Genomic DNA, 19,598 nt, shown 5'->3' on the forward strand with positions numbered 1-19,598 from the left:
CATTAAAAATGTGCATATGAGAACAGGCTGTTTTCTTGTGCTTCACTGTTCTGATGTTATACGAGGGATAAAGGCAGAGTTTGAGCAGAGAGGAATCCAACCTCACATCTCCTCTCCTGTAACTACACATCATCTTACTCACAGCGTATCCTTTCAACTCCATCTTCACTCCTCTTTGCAGGGAAACTCTTTCTGCTGGGACTCTTTCCCCTCGGTTGCTGTATCTTCAGTCAGGACGGGTGGATGTCTGAACATTTTCAGTCATTTTTGTGGGGTTCTCTCTGTTGTAGCCGCCTGTACTTCAGGCCTGTGAAACTCGGAAGCTGATTGACCAACTGATGTGTGTTTAATAATTGTTACATTTCCGTCTAATGAGTCATTGTAGCTCACCTACAATTTCAAAATTAGGCGGATTGGATGTGTCAACGGCATTTGACACACGGCTAATGTTACCTAGCTTACAGAACATCATCAGTAACTGCTTGGAGTGGAACATAACTTACATATACTTGCATATTACTGACAAGGAATACTTGTATTTTTACAAAAGTGCACTTTTGAAAATATATTTAATTGAATATTTCATTATTTTCATTAATTGTCTTTTTTAAAAACACAAAATATGCATGTCAGGACATTATTCTGCAACAACAAATACCTCTGTGTTAACGGAGCTTCTGTATTAGGTCATAGCAACCTTTTATCTAAAATGGAGTGTCAAACTTACTTTCCCTCAGTAAATGTTTAAATCCTTTCTTCTTCCTCTGTAAGTTAAAGTAAGATTTTGAGACCCATTAGAGTAAAATTACATTTTGCCCATGGGTTTATTTTTGGACAGAGCTTGAATCAGCCTATAGTTTAGTGTTTGCTTCTCACCCTCAATCCCACAGAGTTAAAGCAGCGTGAAACTGTCCCACTTAAAATCAGGAGAAAATGAGCAGTAGATGGATTTAGACATGGTCAGATGAGGTGAGACTCAGAAAAGTTTGAGCTGTAGATAGAGATGGAGGAGAGTGGGTGTCTTCCCATAATGGTGCTAGCTGTGGACTGACCCACTTAATGAATACAAATGTCACACAGCACCACGAAAGGTCACTTAAAGGTTTGGGAAGGTGACTCATACACACTCACACTTCACCTCTGGCCACAAAATACAGGTATTTAACTTACATGGAGCGTCAAACCGGCTACTGTTTATCTTTATATCCTTTTTTTCTGTTTCCAAGCTTAATTTTAGTAAAGTTAGCTGTTTTGAAGAATGAATAAAGCTCTCTTGGTTCTTGTCTATCACTGCTAGCTTCATCGAGTTAAAGAATACAGTACAATAACATCTGCAACTATCTGCAACATCTACCTCCACTGAAATAATAGGGACATAAGCCAAGGATTTCTCCTGTGAAGTGTATGAGGGTAAGATGAGGCCTTCGTTGTGAGTGACTTAACTCGTCCACAAAGGCAGTCAGTCTGTGGGTGGTCAGCTGAAGAAGAAAAAAAATCTCCAAAAGTAGGCATTAGCTTGGTAAGACTGAAATTGTTGTAGCTTACATTTATGATCATAAGATTCCTGTTGTGCCCATACTACTGTGTGTGTGATGCACCTGAAGGGCAAACAAATCAAAGCATGGTTCCACTTATTTAGGGGAACGTCCTGAAGCCCACTGCTGCACCCGGAAGTGCTCGTGGCTTTGGGTCGTGTCCTGATGGATCATGACGTTGGGCGGTTGCGTTCAACACGTCCTGTCCCTCACTGCAGGACATAGGTGGCACGCGCTACATGGCTTTTGGCAACTGCATTCCGGAGGTCAAAGTTTAACACCTAGATTTATAGCATCCTGTCAGGGCTGGACTGCGGAAATGAGGTTCTCACTGCAGAATCTTCCAGGAAAAAATCACTGCCTTGAGCAATTATTAAACATTATCTCCTGGATTCTCCTGCATTATTCCACAGATATCCCACTGTGCTTTGCCTTTTCACTATATCCAGCCACAAATTTTTCACATTGTAGTGAGGAGCAGTATTGCACAACATTGAGCCTGGCGCAAAAAGTGAAACATTCATTATTAATTAAGAGAAAATAGCAGTGCATGGTAGCGGTCCCCATGATGAATATTCAGATATTGCATCAGTGCAGAAGTGCGTTGAATGGGGTTGAATCTGTCCAGTCAGTGGTGATGTTTTTGCTCTATTTTTCTCTCCTTTCAGATGCAGCAAGATTTACTTATTGATTAGTTCACATCCTGCATGCCCAGGCAAGCCTGTAGTTTTGAAATTGGAATAGATTTTTCCTTTTACATTGATTGGCTCAGGTGACAGCTAATGACTCAGATGTCTGTGTGTGTGTGTGTGTGTGTGTGTGTGTGTGTGTGTGTGTGTGTGTGTGTGTGTGTGTGTGTGTGTGTCTCAGTAAGAACTGCTACCCATGCAGAGTTAGTCTTGGTTTGCCAGCGCTTTACTTCATTTTGATAGAATATAATATAATACAACTTCATTGTCCAGCAGTTGTTTACCCTATGTGCTAATAAAGCACAGTAACTACAAGCATTTCTTTACCACACAAACATTAAACAGCAGTCCTTATATGCTTAAAAATTATTAATAAGAATGACTCTAGGCTAATGCCAGTGGTAGTGAATGATTATAAAATGTTTACATTGGTGGCATTTAGCCATCAAGTATGGAGGAGCTGGTCCAATTTTGGCTTTGTAGGCCAGCTTTAGCTAGAGCTCCCACTAACAATTTTTCTGTCAATTAACTGATCAACGTTTTATCGATTAACTCCAAATAAATATTTTCTAGTTTGTATCTATACCCTGTATATATGTGATCTTGTATTTATGACATTCCCTACACAAAGAAAAGTACCTAAACTAATGGCTGAAAAGAACACCAGAGTAGCAGGCACATGTGTGTGTAGTGAGCGTATTTTGCAACAGATTATATAAAAAGATTCCCTACTAATGGTCAATACACATGACTAGACAACACTTATGGTTGTTTTTCGTGGCTTCTGGCGGCCCATAATCCAGAATAGTGCCTGAGAGTTTTCTTTGCTCAGTGTGAAAGCACCTTTAGCAAAGCTCGTTCTGTAGTCCTGAAAATGTCTCTTTAAAATGAAGCAATACAGAATACTTTTTGATGCTTATATAGAAGCATTCAGATTGTTGTTGTTTTGCTTTGGTTTGGTTTTCATGGTTTTATATATAGACCAATGAGCCAAAATGTTATCACCACTCCACAGGTGAAGCAAATAACATTGATTGTCTTGACAACTGCACACGTCAAGGTCTGGGACGTACTGTATGTTAGACAGTAAGCGAACAGTCAGTGTGTAGCAAGTCGTATTCATGTGAAATCATGTAATACTACTCTACAGCGTCAGGTTACAAGCTTCTCTCAATATCAGATAACAGTTCTGTAGCTCTCAGCTTGTCCAGAAATGCATGTGTAAGGTGTGTCTGCTAGAGGTGTCTCAAAGCACGAATTCCGCTTCCCAACTGTAGGGGGAGTCCAGGAGCAAGAAATACTGCTTTAAAAAGTGTGGGTGTCTGGGTGGCTGGAAATACAAGGCAAGGCATCTTCTTTATACAGCAACAGTTCAGGTGTTTGTATGTCTCATTGTACAGCTGTGTGTGTGGGTGAGTGTGATATATTTTTTTTTATTTTAACTCTCTATAGCTTTAAGTCTGACACTGCCACCCCTGTCTCTCTTAGAGTAAGAATAAAAAATGGAGAGATCTTCAGACACTGATCTCGTTTTCTCCCTGAGTAGTCCTGCTACTGCAAGAGGCAACAGAGCTTATACACCCAACACACGCTCATTTCGCTGCACACACTGAACCTCAGGAAAGAGAGTTGTACCCTGTAGATGAGCAGAATATGCATTAAGGGAGAAACACAGACGAGTTGAAGCTCATTCTTGTGGAGAAAAACTAAATCGGAAATAAAATGCACAAATAATCATCTCTGATCTTCTTTCCAGCCTGGGGGGAGTTTTAGTAATGCAGGTCTGCATGTTTTGTGCTCTCAAGAACAGAAGTTTTTATCCTCCTGATCTTTTGACCGTTGTTTGTGAAGGCCCGTCAACTTCATGATGACTTCAAGAATGGCAGATAAAGGATATTAAAGGATTTGGAACAAGCTGGTTAAGAAAGTGTGGTGGGGGTGCAGTCACTTAACCTCTGGATCCAGACTCTCTGGGCAGACTGTCTGTGTGTCTGTGTCTTTTTATCTTTAGCAGATCACCTCCTTACACCTCCTCTACAGGGACTAGACAAGCTGAGTATGCCTGCCTATTTGCATGCCTGTGTCAGAAATGGGTACAACCTAAAGAAGCTGAATTCATTCATTGGAAGGGGTGTCTGCAAACATTTGGAGTGCGCGTGTGTGTGTGCGCGCGTGTGTGTGTGCGCGTGTGTGTGTGCGCGTGTGTGTGTGTGTATATGTGTGTATGTATATATATATATATATATATATATATATATATATATATATATATATATATATATATATATATATAACCCCCACACACACATTTACACCTCACCTTGTTTCTGTTTTACCATTCCCAATATCCCTGCTGTGTCCACCCCCCCCCCCACCCCCACCCCCCTCGTTTTCCTTTTCTCTATCTTTCCCTGCTGTTGTTTTTCTACCTTTGAGTCCACGCTAATCTTTAGCCCCATGACATCTGGAATGTCCTCCAGTTGTGTGTGTGTGTGCGCACAAGTGTCTGTGTGAGTGATAAAGAGTGTTGCCGATGGAGAGGCTGACAAACTACACTAAACAAAAACAGACGCAACTAACTCCTGTCAATCAAGGCCTGCGTTACTTTAATTATATCTTACTCACTGAATTCCTTTGTTGTGTTTGGAATTGCAGTGACAACGGCAGCCATGAAAACCCAGGAGCAGCGATCCAGTCCCCTGAAATCACACATACAAAGTGAGTATGAAGATTATATCCTTCTTGCATGCGCTCTCTGCTCAAGCAGTGAATTACAGCTCACAGTGGTCCAGTATGCATCTGCAAATTCAAGAAAGCTCAAAAAAATCACCATGAATATGAAAATAATACAATGGCTTTGAACTGTGAATTACTTTCACAAGTCTAATACACAAATATGCTCGAACCTTCCCGAGGCAGTGTAAATGGGAAACAGCAACAGGAATTGTCAGAAGAAGCGTAGTGAGAGGAAAAAAAGCTAATTTATTATAATGGATGAGTTACTGCTGTTCTGCTCATGCCACAAACTGCCAGTTTTTTTGTTGAAAAAGTTTCAGTTGACAACCTATGAGCAGTTAGGAATATACTATGACATGAGAAGGTTTACAGTAACCCTATGTGTCCAGTTTTTATTGGCATTTGAATCAGCATCATATCTATCTACGCTCCACCTGTATAGGGAGAGTAGAGTCTTTATTGTTTTCTTCCAGGCTCATCACACTGCCGACTGCACTTAGTAACTTTGGTGAGAGGGGGTAGGAAAGCACTAGCGAGAACAGTCATTCCTGTAAAATCTTAATTTGCTTATTACTCAGTCAATACATCAGTCCACATGCTTCTTTTACTTTCAGTGACTGTTCTGAATCACAGTTCCTGACTGTAGGGGGAGCCAAGGAGCAAACACCAATTCTCACATAAAGCTGCTTTAAGCAGTTCAAGTCCAATTAATAACCTGTAATGTTACAGAGTCCAGTGACCTGAAATGGGGGTTGCGTGTTCCAATCCCCAGCCATACCGCTTTGCCATCAGTGTCCAGAGTCCAAACATTTCATCACGCTTGCTCTACTCTAGGTGGAAACATGGAGCGCTCTCCCCTCATTGCTCTTAAGCGATGTTGACCAGTACAGGCGTTTGTTAGCTAGTGCGGTGGAGCTGGGGACCCATTGCTTTCCTTCGAGTGTGTCGGCTGCTGTGTGTGTGTGTGTGTGTGTGTGTGTGTATATATATATATATATATATATATATATATATATATATATATATATATATATATATATGTATATATATATATATATATATATATATATATATGTGTGTGTGTGTGTGTGTGTGTATATATATATATATATATATATATACACACACAGTGCCCTCCATAATTATTGGCACCCCTGGTTAAGATGTGTTCTTTAGCTTCTAATAAATTGAGTTTTTTTCTAAATAATATAGGACCACGATGGAAAAAAGAGTAAAATCCTAAAATGAATTTTAAGGGGAAAGAAAATCCCTGACTAAGAAATAATTATTCTTCATAAAATCACCTGTTCCACAATTATTGGCACCCCTAACATTTCTTAGGAAATAAATGTAATTAAAGTATTTCTGTCAACGAAGTTCAACGAAGTTGATCAGAGTATGTAGGAACATTTAATTAGTAATTCACAACTTCCTGTTTCCCTGGGGTATAAATATGACGTGACACAGAGGCCATTTCTCTTCAACATGGGAAAGACAAAGGAACATACTATTCAAGTAAGGCAGATGTGTGTTGACCTCCACAAGTCAGGCAATGGCTACAAGAAAATAGCCACTCACCTCCACCTGTCCATATCTACTGTCAGAGGAATTATTAAGAACAACTGGAACAGTGTTAAACAAGCCTGGACGAGGACGCGAAGTTTATTTTGCCACCACGCACAGTGAGGAGGATGATGAGAGAAATAAAAAGGTCTCCAAAGCTCACTGTTACAGAATTGCAACATGGTAGCTTCTTGGGGTCACAAAGTCTCCAAAACAGGCGCTATCTGCATGCCAACAAGCTGTTTGGGAGGCATGCACGGAAAAGAACTTTTCTCACTCACAATCATAAACGCAAACGTTTGGAGTTTGCTAAGCAGTACTGGAACTTCAACTGGGACCGTGTGCTTTGGTCAGATGAAACTAAGATAGAGCTTTTTGGCAACAAATGCTCTAAGTGGGTCTGGCATAACACAAGAGCTGAGTATGCAGAAAAGCACCTCATGCCCACTGTGAAATATGGGGGAGGATCAGTGATGCTGTGGGCCTGTTTCTCTTCCAAAGGCCCTGGGAACCTTGTTGGGGTGCATGGCATCATGAATGCTTTGAAATACCAGGACATTTTAAAACAAAATCTGTTGGCTTCTGCACAAAAGCTAAAGGTGGGTCGTCACTGGGTCTTTCAGCAAGATAATGACCCAAAACATATGGCCAAATCTACACAGAAATGGTTCACCACACACAGAATCAAGCTCCTCCCATAGCCATCTCAGTCCCCAGACCTCAACCCAATTGAAAACCTGTGGGGTGAGCTGAAGAGGAGAGTGCAGAGAAGAGGACCCAGGTCGCGGGATGATTTAGAGAGATTGTGCAAAGAGGAATGGTCAAAGATCCCTCTATCTGTATTCTCCCATCTTGTGAAACATTATAAGAGAAGATTAGGTGCTGTTTTGTTGGCAAAAGGGGGTTGTACAAAGTATTAACATCAGGGGTGCCAATAATTGTGGCACACATGATTTGATGTTAAACAATTATTTCTTAATGTGGGATTTTTTTCCTACTGAATAAATTCACTTGAGTTAAAGGTTGGATTTGACTCTTTTTTCCATCGTGGTCCTATATTATTTAGAAAAAAACTCAATTTATTAGAAGCTAAAGAACACATCTTAACCAGGGGTGCCAATAATTATGGAGGGAACTGTATAAATAGTTCCTTTCAGAGATCTGAAGACTGGTTTTGTATTGGTAAAGCTCTCCTAACCCAGTGGTAATCAACTGGCCAAGTCAGCACATTCTTTTACACATGAGTGAGAAGCACACGCGCACACACACATTTACAAAACACACACCTACACACACACACACACACACACACACACACACACACACACAAACCTATACACGTCTTTTGACCATAACTCCTCCACGAACATAAAGACCAGACCATCACCTTTGAACTCCTCACCTCTCACCTGCTAATCTGTCTAGCTGCTCTGGCTCATTGCGTATCTAACTGCAGCTAAAAATAAATCCTTATGTTTTATATAATCTGCAGCTCTTCTGCTCCACTTTTATGTCTTGCCCTGTTTTAATCTAAAATTAAAACCTACAGAGAGCTGATTCATGCATTTCTGTTCCTCATAGAATAAATCTACCTGTAATGTTCTCCATTCTTTTTTTCTATTAAAACTGCCCACAAATGTGTATATATTGCATATTTTAAGTTGTTTCTTGGTGTGTAAATAGTTTATATATATGACTTAAATAAAAAAATGCTCAGATGCAGTCTCACAAGCTTGTAAACAACCCTGTTATTTTGCCTCAGAATGAAACACACTGATTTTCCTTTTATGGTGGGCTTGTGGTGGTGGGGGGAGGGTGGGGTGTCGATGAGCTTTGCTTTTGTAGCCTGGTTTACATCACCGAGACGGCCTACAGCTGCAAAGCTTAGCCTAGCCTAGTTAAGCTTAGCTTTTAGCACTGTGACACTGGCTGATTGTACGCTCATTAAACACAAATAAAGGGACTGTTACATAACAGTTTTGGAGTTCTGGAATTGACCTGTTTTACAACTCCATTTTTATTTAAGGGTTTTGCTTTTGAAAGAAACTACAGTACTGTTTGAGGTTTATTAAATGAGCTCTGCTTCTATTTGCAGGTTTACAGCAGCATAGCATAGCCTAGCCTAACATAGTTTTTAACACAAAAACTCTTGTAACTATTTCCAAGTCTTATAGCCAGATAGTATTGCAGTCTTCTTGCTGTCCAGTCAGCATGGTGTGCAGCTTGCTAGCTGAAAAGATTGTTGTAGAATCTGGTAGGGTTAGCTTTTAGCCTGGCATCCAGCCAGCACCAAGCTCACTTTGACGACTTTCTGCTGGTACTTATAAAATTCAGCTGCCACAAGAATGTACATGTGCCTACTTGGGGTGTAAGAAAATGTAGATGTATTGAAAAATCACAATATTACATTTTGCAATACTGTAATGTAAAGATTGGTGGCAGAAAGTGACCCGACCACTAGAAAGCAGTGTTGTACCCGTTCTTCAGATCCCACTGATTGCAGGAAAAAATAAAACCTTTCTTTTACTCATTTTATGTGTGTATTCTTCACATACAGCTGCACAATATATTGTTACAGCATAGTCATCACAATGTGCACATGTGCAATGTCATGTAATGCAATTTAAACCATACGTATGCTTCAGTGTGCTTAATACAAAAGACAATTTCATGCTGTTCTCATGTTCCATGACATATCCACCAGACGCATATTATATCTGTACCAGTTATTTTACTCCAATCTTCAGTATATAGAGGGCATTATTAATATCACACCCTGTTGGATCATTGACTTCTGGAGAAATCTGGTGAAAAATGTATTATTATATTTTATATTAATGCAATATAAATCACTGAACAACAAAATATTATACCATGCCCTACTTTGAAAGTTTTTGATTTGATATAAACAATGTACAGTATATAGTCTTGCTTACAGTATCACAATCTACCCCATTATATGTATCCTATCCCCTGTATTCTGATGTGTATCATATCTGCAGGTTCTTGCCAATACACAGCCCTAGTGCCTTGTTCATCTGGTCATATTTTGTATTGTGAAAACAATCATACAATGAATACAATGAAAATGTTTATGCTGTATTACCTACCTATAATTCTAAATCCTAAGTATGATTTCTGAAAAATACTAAGGTTCATAGGGGTTAATCTGAATCACTTCTAGGTTACCACTCAGTGGTACCAAACACTGCGCCGCCACATAGACCTTTTCTTTTTTCCTCTTCTCTTCTCTGCCTCGAGTCACAGCTGAGCTGGAATCAACTGCCCAAATACAATTCAAGTATTCCACAGCATGTGTGAGAGGGAAAGTGCCAAGGGGGCATGCACTGTCAAAATAATCCTGCCTAACCACGCTCCAGGTGTTAACCCTAAAAGCTGAACAGAGAGAGAGAGAGAGTGTGTGTGTGTGTGTGTGTGTGTGTGTGTGTGTGTGTGTGTGTGTGTGTGTGTGTGTGTGTGTGTGTGTGTGTGTGTTTCGGTTACTTCCTTTAACAGTGACATGATTGTTCCATTTTCATTGAAAACTAGTTCAAGTTTTAGCACCTGGTGCAACTGATAGAGAATCAGTAGGAAGATAATCCTACAAGGAAATAAAGTGGCCTTTTATCATGGCCTCTAGAGCTCAAACAACCTGGCATCTGTAATGCTGATCAGAAATCGTCTGCCTGCCAGTAGCTTAAAATAAGATTTCTGGAATCTGGCCTCCATTACAGCACAGTTCTAGGCAACTTTCTACTCTGTTGGTGTGAGTAGTTGTGTGGCTGCACAGGTCTGACCACTTTTCATATTAGAAAGGTACTGCCTTTATCCTCATCGGAAGTGTATGACTGTTCGTGTGAACACAGGGAGTTTGGCCCCTTACTGAACAGCAGTCCAAATCCAAAAAAAAGCCTTAGCCTGTGGCCCAGGGTAGGGTAATATATGTGTGGCAGAGAAGGGTGAAGTACTACCAGTCAAAAAGAATTGTTAAGATGTGCACATGCATGCCAAACACTGAAGTTGTGTTAAGTGTGTATTAAATAAATATACCCCATTTATTTTAATGGATAAGTAGAATAATGACTTGCTGTGCCAAGTAGACAATGCAAGATACCATACAGGTCACAGTGATGGAGTGAGTTGAGGGATGCCCATATTGTGCAATGCAGTCACCAGATTCAAATATATTTCAGAACTTGAAGTGTGTTAGGAAATATGTGGGAAAGATCTGACCTCTGTAGGAGGCCAGGGGACAGTAAAGAATGTGGAAAGCTGTTTTTTTTTATAACACTGTAAGAAAATATCTAAAATACTATATGACAGATTTTATCTCTTTCCATGATATTGGTATATTGATTTTTGGTCAGTCATGACATGACCCTGACACCGGTCTATTTTAATTTTTTTGTCAGGTGATCCCCGTCCCATGGCCCAGATGAAGACACTTCAGTTTCGCAGCATTGCACCTAAAGCCCCAACAGTGAGTTCATCTTCTGCAGTGCTATCCTGCCAACCACCCCCTGCCCTTCCAGAGCCTTCGACAGCTGTAAGCCCCAAATCAATCCTTGTACCTGCACAGAAATATGCCCTCATGCAGGTGGCAGGACAGGGAGGTACTTTCTCATTGGTGGCCTTACCTCAGACCACACCACCACAACAACAAGTCCAGAAAAACCTAAAGCTTCCCATTCCTAGATACCAGCCAATTCGAAGCAAGAGAACCCCAGAAAAAGCCAGTAGAATGACACAGACTACAAAGTCATCTGCAGTGAAGGTAAAATCTGAGAGGCCAGAACAGTCATCTGAACAGATTGCAGGGACAGACTCTGTTGCTCAGTCCAAAGTCTTGTTACCAGACAGTGCTGTCCTGTATCCAGGGTCACAGACAGAAAAAACTGTTGAAAGACGTGTGGATTCTCTCAGCAACCTCAGTTATCCCACAAGAGCCACCACAGCTACACTTGTTGCTCCAGTTAGCAACAACCCATCACCCATCAAGGCCCAGGTAGAACGTGCAGTCTCTGCAGCGAGTGCTATAACTGTCCTCTCCCCCACTATCTTCAGCAAAGCAGTGCAGATTATTCCCTCTCCCCCCAAGGGTAAGCTCCCAATCCTGCCTTATGCCAAGGTGAAGAACTCCCTCTTGCCATCTACTGGCCTTGCAAGCGCCCAGTCCCCTGGGAAGAGTGGCTCGATTCAGGCCAAAAACAGCCTGAAAAGCCCTCTGGACATCAAAGCCAAGACCACGGACAATAGCAGCAGGACTCACTGCCTCAGCCAAGATTCAGATGCCACACAGTGCAAGAAACCTCCAGACAAGAGACGGGGAAGGAAGAGGAAGACCACGGAGGACGTTCTAGCATTTGAGGCGAGGAAGAAGAGATCGCTGACGTTTTTCCGCAGGAGGTTACCAGAAAAACCACCACCTGGCACCCAGTCTGCTTCCCCCGAGAGCAAGGTGGTGGACATTTCAAAGAAGTACCGCAGCATTCGTCCAAAGCCTGTTTTAGTGATGGAAACCACTGTCCCTCAACTTGTACCTCTACCTTCTCTCTCAACCTCGGACAACATTGACCAGGAGGTCAGCCTGAGGCAGCAGATGCCAGGAAAACCTTTGGGTATTACTCGACCAAGCTTGGTGTCCATACAACCCCCTACCCAGCAGTCTGTGGCAAATGTTGGAGGTGGCAGCAAGTCCACAAACAGCCGTCCACGCGCCCTCCACCGATGCCCCACCTGCAGTAGATGTTTCCAGTTTAAACATCACCTGCAGAGTCATTTGAACAGCCACAATAATCTGAGACCGTATGGTTGTCCGGTGTGCAGGAAGGCCTATGCTCACTCAGGTAGCCTGAGTACACATATGAAGCTGCACCATGCAGAAGGGAGGCCAAAGAAGAGCCTTCGCTGTGAATTCTGCGAGAAGGCATTTGGTTATGTTGGCGTCTACTTCAGCCATCTCCGAGAAGTGCACAGGGTCATACTCACTGTGGAACCGTCCATCAGTCAGCACGAGGAGAATACCCCCATAGAAGGGTAAGTGGCGAACGTACTTCCATTATACTGAAGCAAGTGAGTTAGTTAAGCCTATCATGTACCTACTGAGTGCACCGGTGTATTCAGTGAGTATACAAGGTACAGGGTGACCAACATATATAACAGCAGTATTGTCTTTTTCTTTCTTTTTTTTCTGGTGGAGTTCAGGTGTGCAGATACTGATGAGCAGACTTCAGAGCAGCACGTGGATCCGGTGGAGCTGCAGATTAAATGTGGCCGCTGCCAGGCCATCACACCCACTTTCGCCGACATGAAGCTGCACTTGCTCTACGTGCACGGGGAGGAAGTGCAGGTACGTCTGAAAGAGGGAGCCATGCATGGAGGCCGCGAGGCCGAGGACGAGCTGGTCAAGCACGCTGCCCATTACTGGAGACAGCTCAACGAGCGGCGCAACCTGGTGCGCTGCGGAAACTGTGACGAGGAGTTCTTCTCCTTCTCCAAACTCAAGCGCCACCTGCACTCCCACCACCAGGGGGCAACAGAGAGTCCCAAGGAAGAGCAGGAACAGGAGGGAGAAGGTAAAGAGCACACTTCCGGGGGCACAGCTAAGAGCGTGACCCTGAGAGCAGGTGCGCAGTTTAACTGCATCCTGTGCAGCGAGGTTTTGGACAGGAAGCAGGACGTTCTGGAGCACTGGAGGGGGCGGCACAACTGTGAAAACCCAGGCGTGCTGTGGGAGGTACTGGACTTGAGAGGAGGTGATACCTGCTCACAACCCAAAGTAGCATCCTAAGCAAGTTCTCGGTTAATGTATGTTAAGTGGCAGCAAAGAAAAACAACATAATCATCAACAGAATTTTCTTTTCAGATTTTTTTCGTATTATTATCTTGCTTTTTGTGCTGTGTTCTTTTGATATTGATATGTTGACATTTTGTTTTGTACTTAATTTATAAGGTTTTCTTTTTTTGATATAAATGAAGACATTGTTTTTTTTAAAGTTGTGTTTGTTTAGGACAAAACATAAGAATCTTAGAGGATAGATTCCGAAACGGTATATAAGGAATGCAGTTTTGAGCCTCTGCATTTGTACTGGTTAGCATCTGGAAAGTGTGATTATTTTTTATTTTTTTCACCACTCAATGAGTTGTTTAACCAAACATGCTTACATGGAAAACAAATGAATGCTTGTATCCACAAATGAATGTGGTCTGGTGCATCATACTATAATTGACTGGTGAATTTTACTGTTAAATTTAGGACTAGGGTTAGGATTCATCTAAAGTAACGTCAGATCTGCTTATCAAGTAGCGCCCAGTTAAGTTGCACAGTGATGATTGTAATATGGTGCTGATAAAACACTGATTTGCCACTTCAGTGTATGTTCATTGAGAGCCTCTAAATCTAGTGCTGCCACCTCTGCTGAACATAGGACTTGGTCAGTGAACTTTACAGAGTTCTAAAAACATTATGATTACATATTCTAAAAACAATATATATATTCTGTTATAAAGCAACGTGTGTGTGTGTGTATGTGTGTATGAGGAAAAGTGTGTTGTAGTAAGTGTTCATTGTTGTGTTTTGGCTTTGGAGAACATTTTTCCCAGTGAAATGTGTACATTTATTAAAATAGTCTTGTGCTGCAATTCATAAGAAAATTATAACAGGGTAACTGAATGTACCTTGAATGTTTCAAAGTCCTACCAAACGTTATATATATATATATGTATATGAAATGGATTATAGATTATATTTCTCTCGCTACATATATGGACATAGATATATTGAGAATCTATATCTTTGCATAGAAGAAGAACAGTCACCATGCTGCTGTTATATCTCAGCTAAGCAAAAATATTTTTAACAAGACATTTGTAATGTAGTCAGCTTATTTTCAGCCCTTGGTATGTGCTTAAAATACCTCCTTGCTTCTCATAAAATTTGTGGGCCATGTTTTCTGGACACTGATCAAGTCGAACCCCTTTATAACTTTATAGGCTTTTCAGTGAAGAAGCCTCATTGACCCATGTAATATTGCCCATGACTAGGCTTATTGTATGCCCAGTAAAATGTGTCATCAGGGCAAGACCAGGTTTTCACCAGCATTTGTATTCCTGAAAGGGCATGATAAATAACACATTTGAGCTAACTTAACTAATTTTAAGGCTATGTACACACATGCACATGCATAAGCATTGAATAGCGTATTTAAAAAGCAATTCTTGGGTAATGGGTTTAATACTTGAGCACTTTTCCAAGTAATGGCCTAATTAGGAACACAGCATCTCAGTTTTTTATATATATATATATATATATATATATATATATATATATATATATATATATATATATATATATATATTTATACTTAAGTTAAAGTAAAAAAGCCCACTTTCTTTCCACTTTTTTAAGGGAGGCTGTGTGGCTGCAAAATAGCATGCGGTGTTCATGTCTACAACTACACAGCTTTCCTAAATTGTTGTATCAAAATAAATCAATAACTGTAATAACATCATAGAAGTTTTACTTTTCTATATATTTAAATGTACAGCGTTTGTGTACTTTGTCCACCACTGGTATTTACATATGGGGAAATATGAAAACTAGCACCTTTCATAGAACTGCTTTATGGTGTTCTGAACCAAAACAGCTGTAAGTGTAAATGGCATTAATGGTAAAGGATGCCTCATAACTGTGTTTTAAGTTCTCATTTATTTTAAGAGCCCTTTTGTCAATACAATATAATTAATTTTAATAAAAAAAACCCATCTGCTTAAAAATTCCTGACACACTGGCCTTAAACATCTTTTAAATACGTAATTCAGTGCTTACACGTGTCTAATGTCAAATAATTTTTTTTTGTGTGTTGGTGTAGGTGGCCTTAAAATAAGGGCTTACCTTTTTATTATATGACAATCTGAAATTTAGATTTTGCACTTAGCAACACATTTGAGATTAGATTATTATTATTATTATTAATAATAATAATAATAATAATAATAATAACAACTGTGGATTCTGTGTGTGAATCTCCCCCTTCCTGCACGCTAAAGTTGAATCTTTATTTACCCCTCTCCCTTAAATAGAACAAATGCTACAGTCAAGTTATAATTTCATTTAAAAAATCTGAAAGATATGTTTTAACAGAATTGTGAACATGTGCACAAAACATTGCCTAAAAGTGACAAAATGTTGTTTTACAACATGTGGTGATTTACATGGTACTGAAGATCATGTCTTCTTGTCCACTGTGATGATTATATAAGCTTGTTGTATGTGGCCTAACTCAGTCCTGACGAGGCTTTGCTCTCGTTCTAAACTAGTGAAGAGAAACCCATATAACTGATTGGTGCCTAAATAAAAAAGCTAGTGACTAAAACCTAACCTTTGCTGGATTTATTCATTATTCTCTTTGTCTGTAAGATCAGAAGTCAATTTCAGGAACCCCCTCCCCTTCCCCCGCCAGCTCATTTATTGCATAAGACGATTTTGTGAGGACTGACAATGTGGTATGATTTGTGAGCCTCTGGACTGGGGCAGGGGGTGTATGTTTAATGGTCCAAATTGGTGTGTCCCAGTTGAGGATTATGTGGACTTATTAGGGTGAGTAGCTCTGGATCAAGTGTACTCTGAAGTGTGTATCTCAGGAATCTAATGGGAAAGATGGCCCAGATTTTATGGAGATGTCTGAGAAGGTTGAAGGTAATGGACCAGGTTATTTAAGGTTGTGGAAAATGAATGATGTGTATTACTTCTCAGAAGGAGTGTCACCTGAGGATGATTAGTCAAGGGTGAAGGGAGATTTAAATAACTGTGAATGGTTATAGTGGAGATAGCAATAGGATTATCTACAGGATGGGAATGCTGAAAGCATGTGAAGGAGGGGTCGGCCTTAGTATGTGAAGTATTGTTTCCTGTGTTTGTTCAATCAAGTTATAAAGCGGAGGGTTTCAGTGAAGATTGTTTCTGGTGTTAAGACACTTAATCAGGTGCCCGGACATTATTTTTGAAATTGAAAAGGAGAGAAAATTAGCTATAACTTGGTATGGAATGACCTAAGGCCTGTGTGGCTTTCTAGACAAACTGGTGTTAAGCAGAGTGTGATTTTTGAGGTGAGGGTTAGGCCTCCCCTATTAATAATGTGGATGACTGCTGAATTATACCATAGCCAATAGAGCAGGCTGAATTTTACTAACTCTGTCTTCAGAGGTAGAAGAGAGCATCCTGAAAGAAAAGAAAAATGCTACATCAGTGCCAGCTAAGGTCCTAATGCACTGGAGATGCAAGATGAAGGTGGAAAAGGAAGCAGTAACCCTGAGGTATCAAGTGAATAACATGGTTGAGGTGGCTTATGAGAGAGCTTGGTGCTCCAAGGAGAATAAAGGAAAGAGTATATTTGGGCGTAGGTTGTGGTGTAGAGGACTGCAAAAAAAAAGCCTTGCTCAGCAAGACCGCTATATATTCAGAGGAGTTGGAGGGTTTTGTCTGAAGAGAAAGGAGGGAGATGTTAAGGTTACAGAGGTGGAGACAAGGGGTATCAGACAGACAGACCTCCAGGACTATCTAGCACAGGCAAAGTATTTAGACTTCTCCCGTAGGTGAAGACATACCCCAAACCCACACTCTGTCTTGTGATTATCCAATCATGCTAATTAGAAGGCATTAGGTCATCACTTTCTAGGCTAGCCTGCCCTGGAGATATCTGAATGTAGTCAGTGACTATACGACGACAGACTGATGCGTTATATGCTCTTGCTCCTCTGTGGGAGGCACTTTTAACAGTGGACAGGTGTTGGTATGGGTGTTCAGACTGTTTGTGTGACTTGTGCCCACATTAGCCTGATTTGTAAAAGACAATTTATTGAAAATCACTCCAGCATTCACGCCAGTCCTTTTTCTCCAGCCTACAACACGCTGAACACAAGAACAAGAACCACCCTGCCCTTAGTATTGCTCTTGTTGTTGAATGCAATCAAATAAAATTTATATTAAACATTGAATGAACAGGTGTCCAAATACTTTTGTCCATATAGTGTATTATATATAGTAGTCTGTCTATTGGTTTAGACAAGACTGGATAGCCTTCGCTCCCCTTACAAATCAAGGCTGGGGTTACCCTTCTACTGTTTCATGGTTTGTTGCATCTTGGACCACTGTTGGTAGGTACTCACTAGTGTTCACCTCAAGTGCCTAGCTGTTTTGGAAATGCTCCAACCCAGGCCCCTGGCCCCAATGATTTGACTAAAGTCGCTCAGATTTTCATGACCGCTCTTTTCTCCAGCCTCCAACACATTTTTTTTGGATGCATGCAAAAATGTCCACTGGAATAACAAGTAGATAGGTCTCCAGTTCTACCTTAGTTAACCTCTTATGCTTAAACATGGCAGCCACAGGAAGATGAATGTTAGTCAAAACGTCAAGCAATTATTGGAACAGAAATTGACAATATTTAGGTTACACACACACCAAACAGTAGTGCATGCACTAAAGCCAAGCGTGATGTATCCTAATATTCTGCATGTATTCTGTTTTACCCACACATTACAGAAGAGCAATAGAACAAAGTCCTGATTTCCCAGCACTGGTCAGGAGATATGGTCCCACTACTGCACCCAACACAAAATAACACTGAACCAAATAACACAGAAAAATGGAAACATTCATTTAAAATATTGTTTCATTTTATGGAGATAATATCATAATAATGTTATGGAACCACTCATTGTTCTATCTCTGCACAGTTGTAATATTCAGCCGCTCCCCTGCCGCATTCCTTTATTGGATTTCTCCGTGCCTCGGAGTCAGGTAAACTTCTCTTTTAAGGGCTGTGTGCTTGTTCCTAGCCTTTCTGTTCACATGGTGCAGTCACCCCAGAGAGAGCGTATGAAGGCAGTGCGGGAACCAACACGAGGGCCGATGCATATTTCTCTTTAATCATGAAGACGCTCGCTCTTTCTCTTCACAGCAGAAACATGATCACTCGCGGGAGATCAAAGCCCACCCCTCTAACAGGATTAGAGGATGGAGGGAAAGAAGGAGGAGAGTGCCTGTTTTAGAGGAAAGCGGAAGAGATGGAGCAGAGGAGCAAAGAGACAAGTGGGAGGTCAGAGCCCGAGTGATGGAGAAAATAATATGAGGAGACAAACAGGTAAGGGGAACGAACCCAAAAAAAAAAAAAAAAAAAAGAGCGAGAGAAAGTGGACTGAGGGAAGGAAAGAGGCCATACACTGAGTGCACTTCTCAACATGTGCTCTTACAGACACACACAGTGTAAAGCAAGTCTAAAACTTTGCTTTCTTTCTTTTCAGGACTACAGAAGGAGCGATGATGGCATTGATGAATTCTTCATGAATGCTGATGAATGGTGACTAATGAAAGACTGTTCATCAGTGAGAATGGCTAATAATAACTCCTCACATGAACCAAGGTCCTTTTGTTGTACAGGTGAGTCTGCCATGGTGTAACAGTCTGGTTCGTGGACTCTGATTATTCCCTCCTCAAATAAAATAAAACATGCTCAGAATTCCCAGTGTCTGGGTCATTTAGGCCATGTTTACATTACATTACACGCCTCATTAATCAATTCAGATAATTTTGCTCAGATCTTGCCGGTTTACATTCATGAATGTAAGTGAGCTGTATCTGTCTGCAATGTGAGCGAATCTGACCCTTAAACGCCACTCATGCGCGAATTTGTTGCACATGTGTTTATGCATGTCGCCTCAATCACCTGCCAGTGTTGGTTTTTAATGACAGCATTACTTGCATGCTTACAGGCAATAAGAAAATCTACATAAACTCTGGTCTAACCGTTCACATTGATGATAAATGCCCATGAATCAGGTATGTATCTGATTTAGGGACCACATATTAAAAGTGAAAAGCTAGGAAGTTGATGAAAAAATCAGTCATATCAGCCTGATAATGTGAATGTAGCCTTAGTCCCAATTCCGGAGTAATCTATGTCCAAGAACTGTGCAAGAACTGCTAGTGGTGACGGTTTTGACCAAGTTGTCTCAGTCCATGAGAGTGTTATTTATGGTATTTTATATCTGTGGCATTTGGCTGATGCTCTTATCC

General features: G+C 40.9%; 1 protein-coding gene across 3 annotated transcripts in view; it reads left to right on the plus strand.

Moving 5' to 3' along the window:
• znf438 (zinc finger protein 438) overlaps positions 1–17,468 on the plus strand; it is a 57,871-nt gene extending 40,403 nt beyond the window's left edge. For all 3 annotated transcript variants that reach the window (XM_072667086.1, XM_072667087.1, XM_072667088.1), the window contains 3 exons: positions 4,880–4,942; positions 10,936–12,559; positions 12,728–17,468. In XM_072667086.1, the coding sequence (XP_072523187.1) occupies positions 4,880–4,942; positions 10,936–12,559; positions 12,728–13,313 (2,273 nt within the window). In that variant the 3' untranslated portion in view covers positions 13,314–17,468. The remainder of the gene's footprint in view (positions 1–4,879; positions 4,943–10,935; positions 12,560–12,727) is intronic.
• Positions 17,469–19,598: the final 2,130 nt, after the last annotated feature.

This window comes from Salminus brasiliensis, chromosome 22 (assembly GCF_030463535.1).
Source record: "Salminus brasiliensis chromosome 22, fSalBra1.hap2, whole genome shotgun sequence".
In the NCBI taxonomy this organism is placed as follows: Eukaryota; Metazoa; Chordata; class Actinopteri; order Characiformes; family Bryconidae; genus Salminus; species Salminus brasiliensis.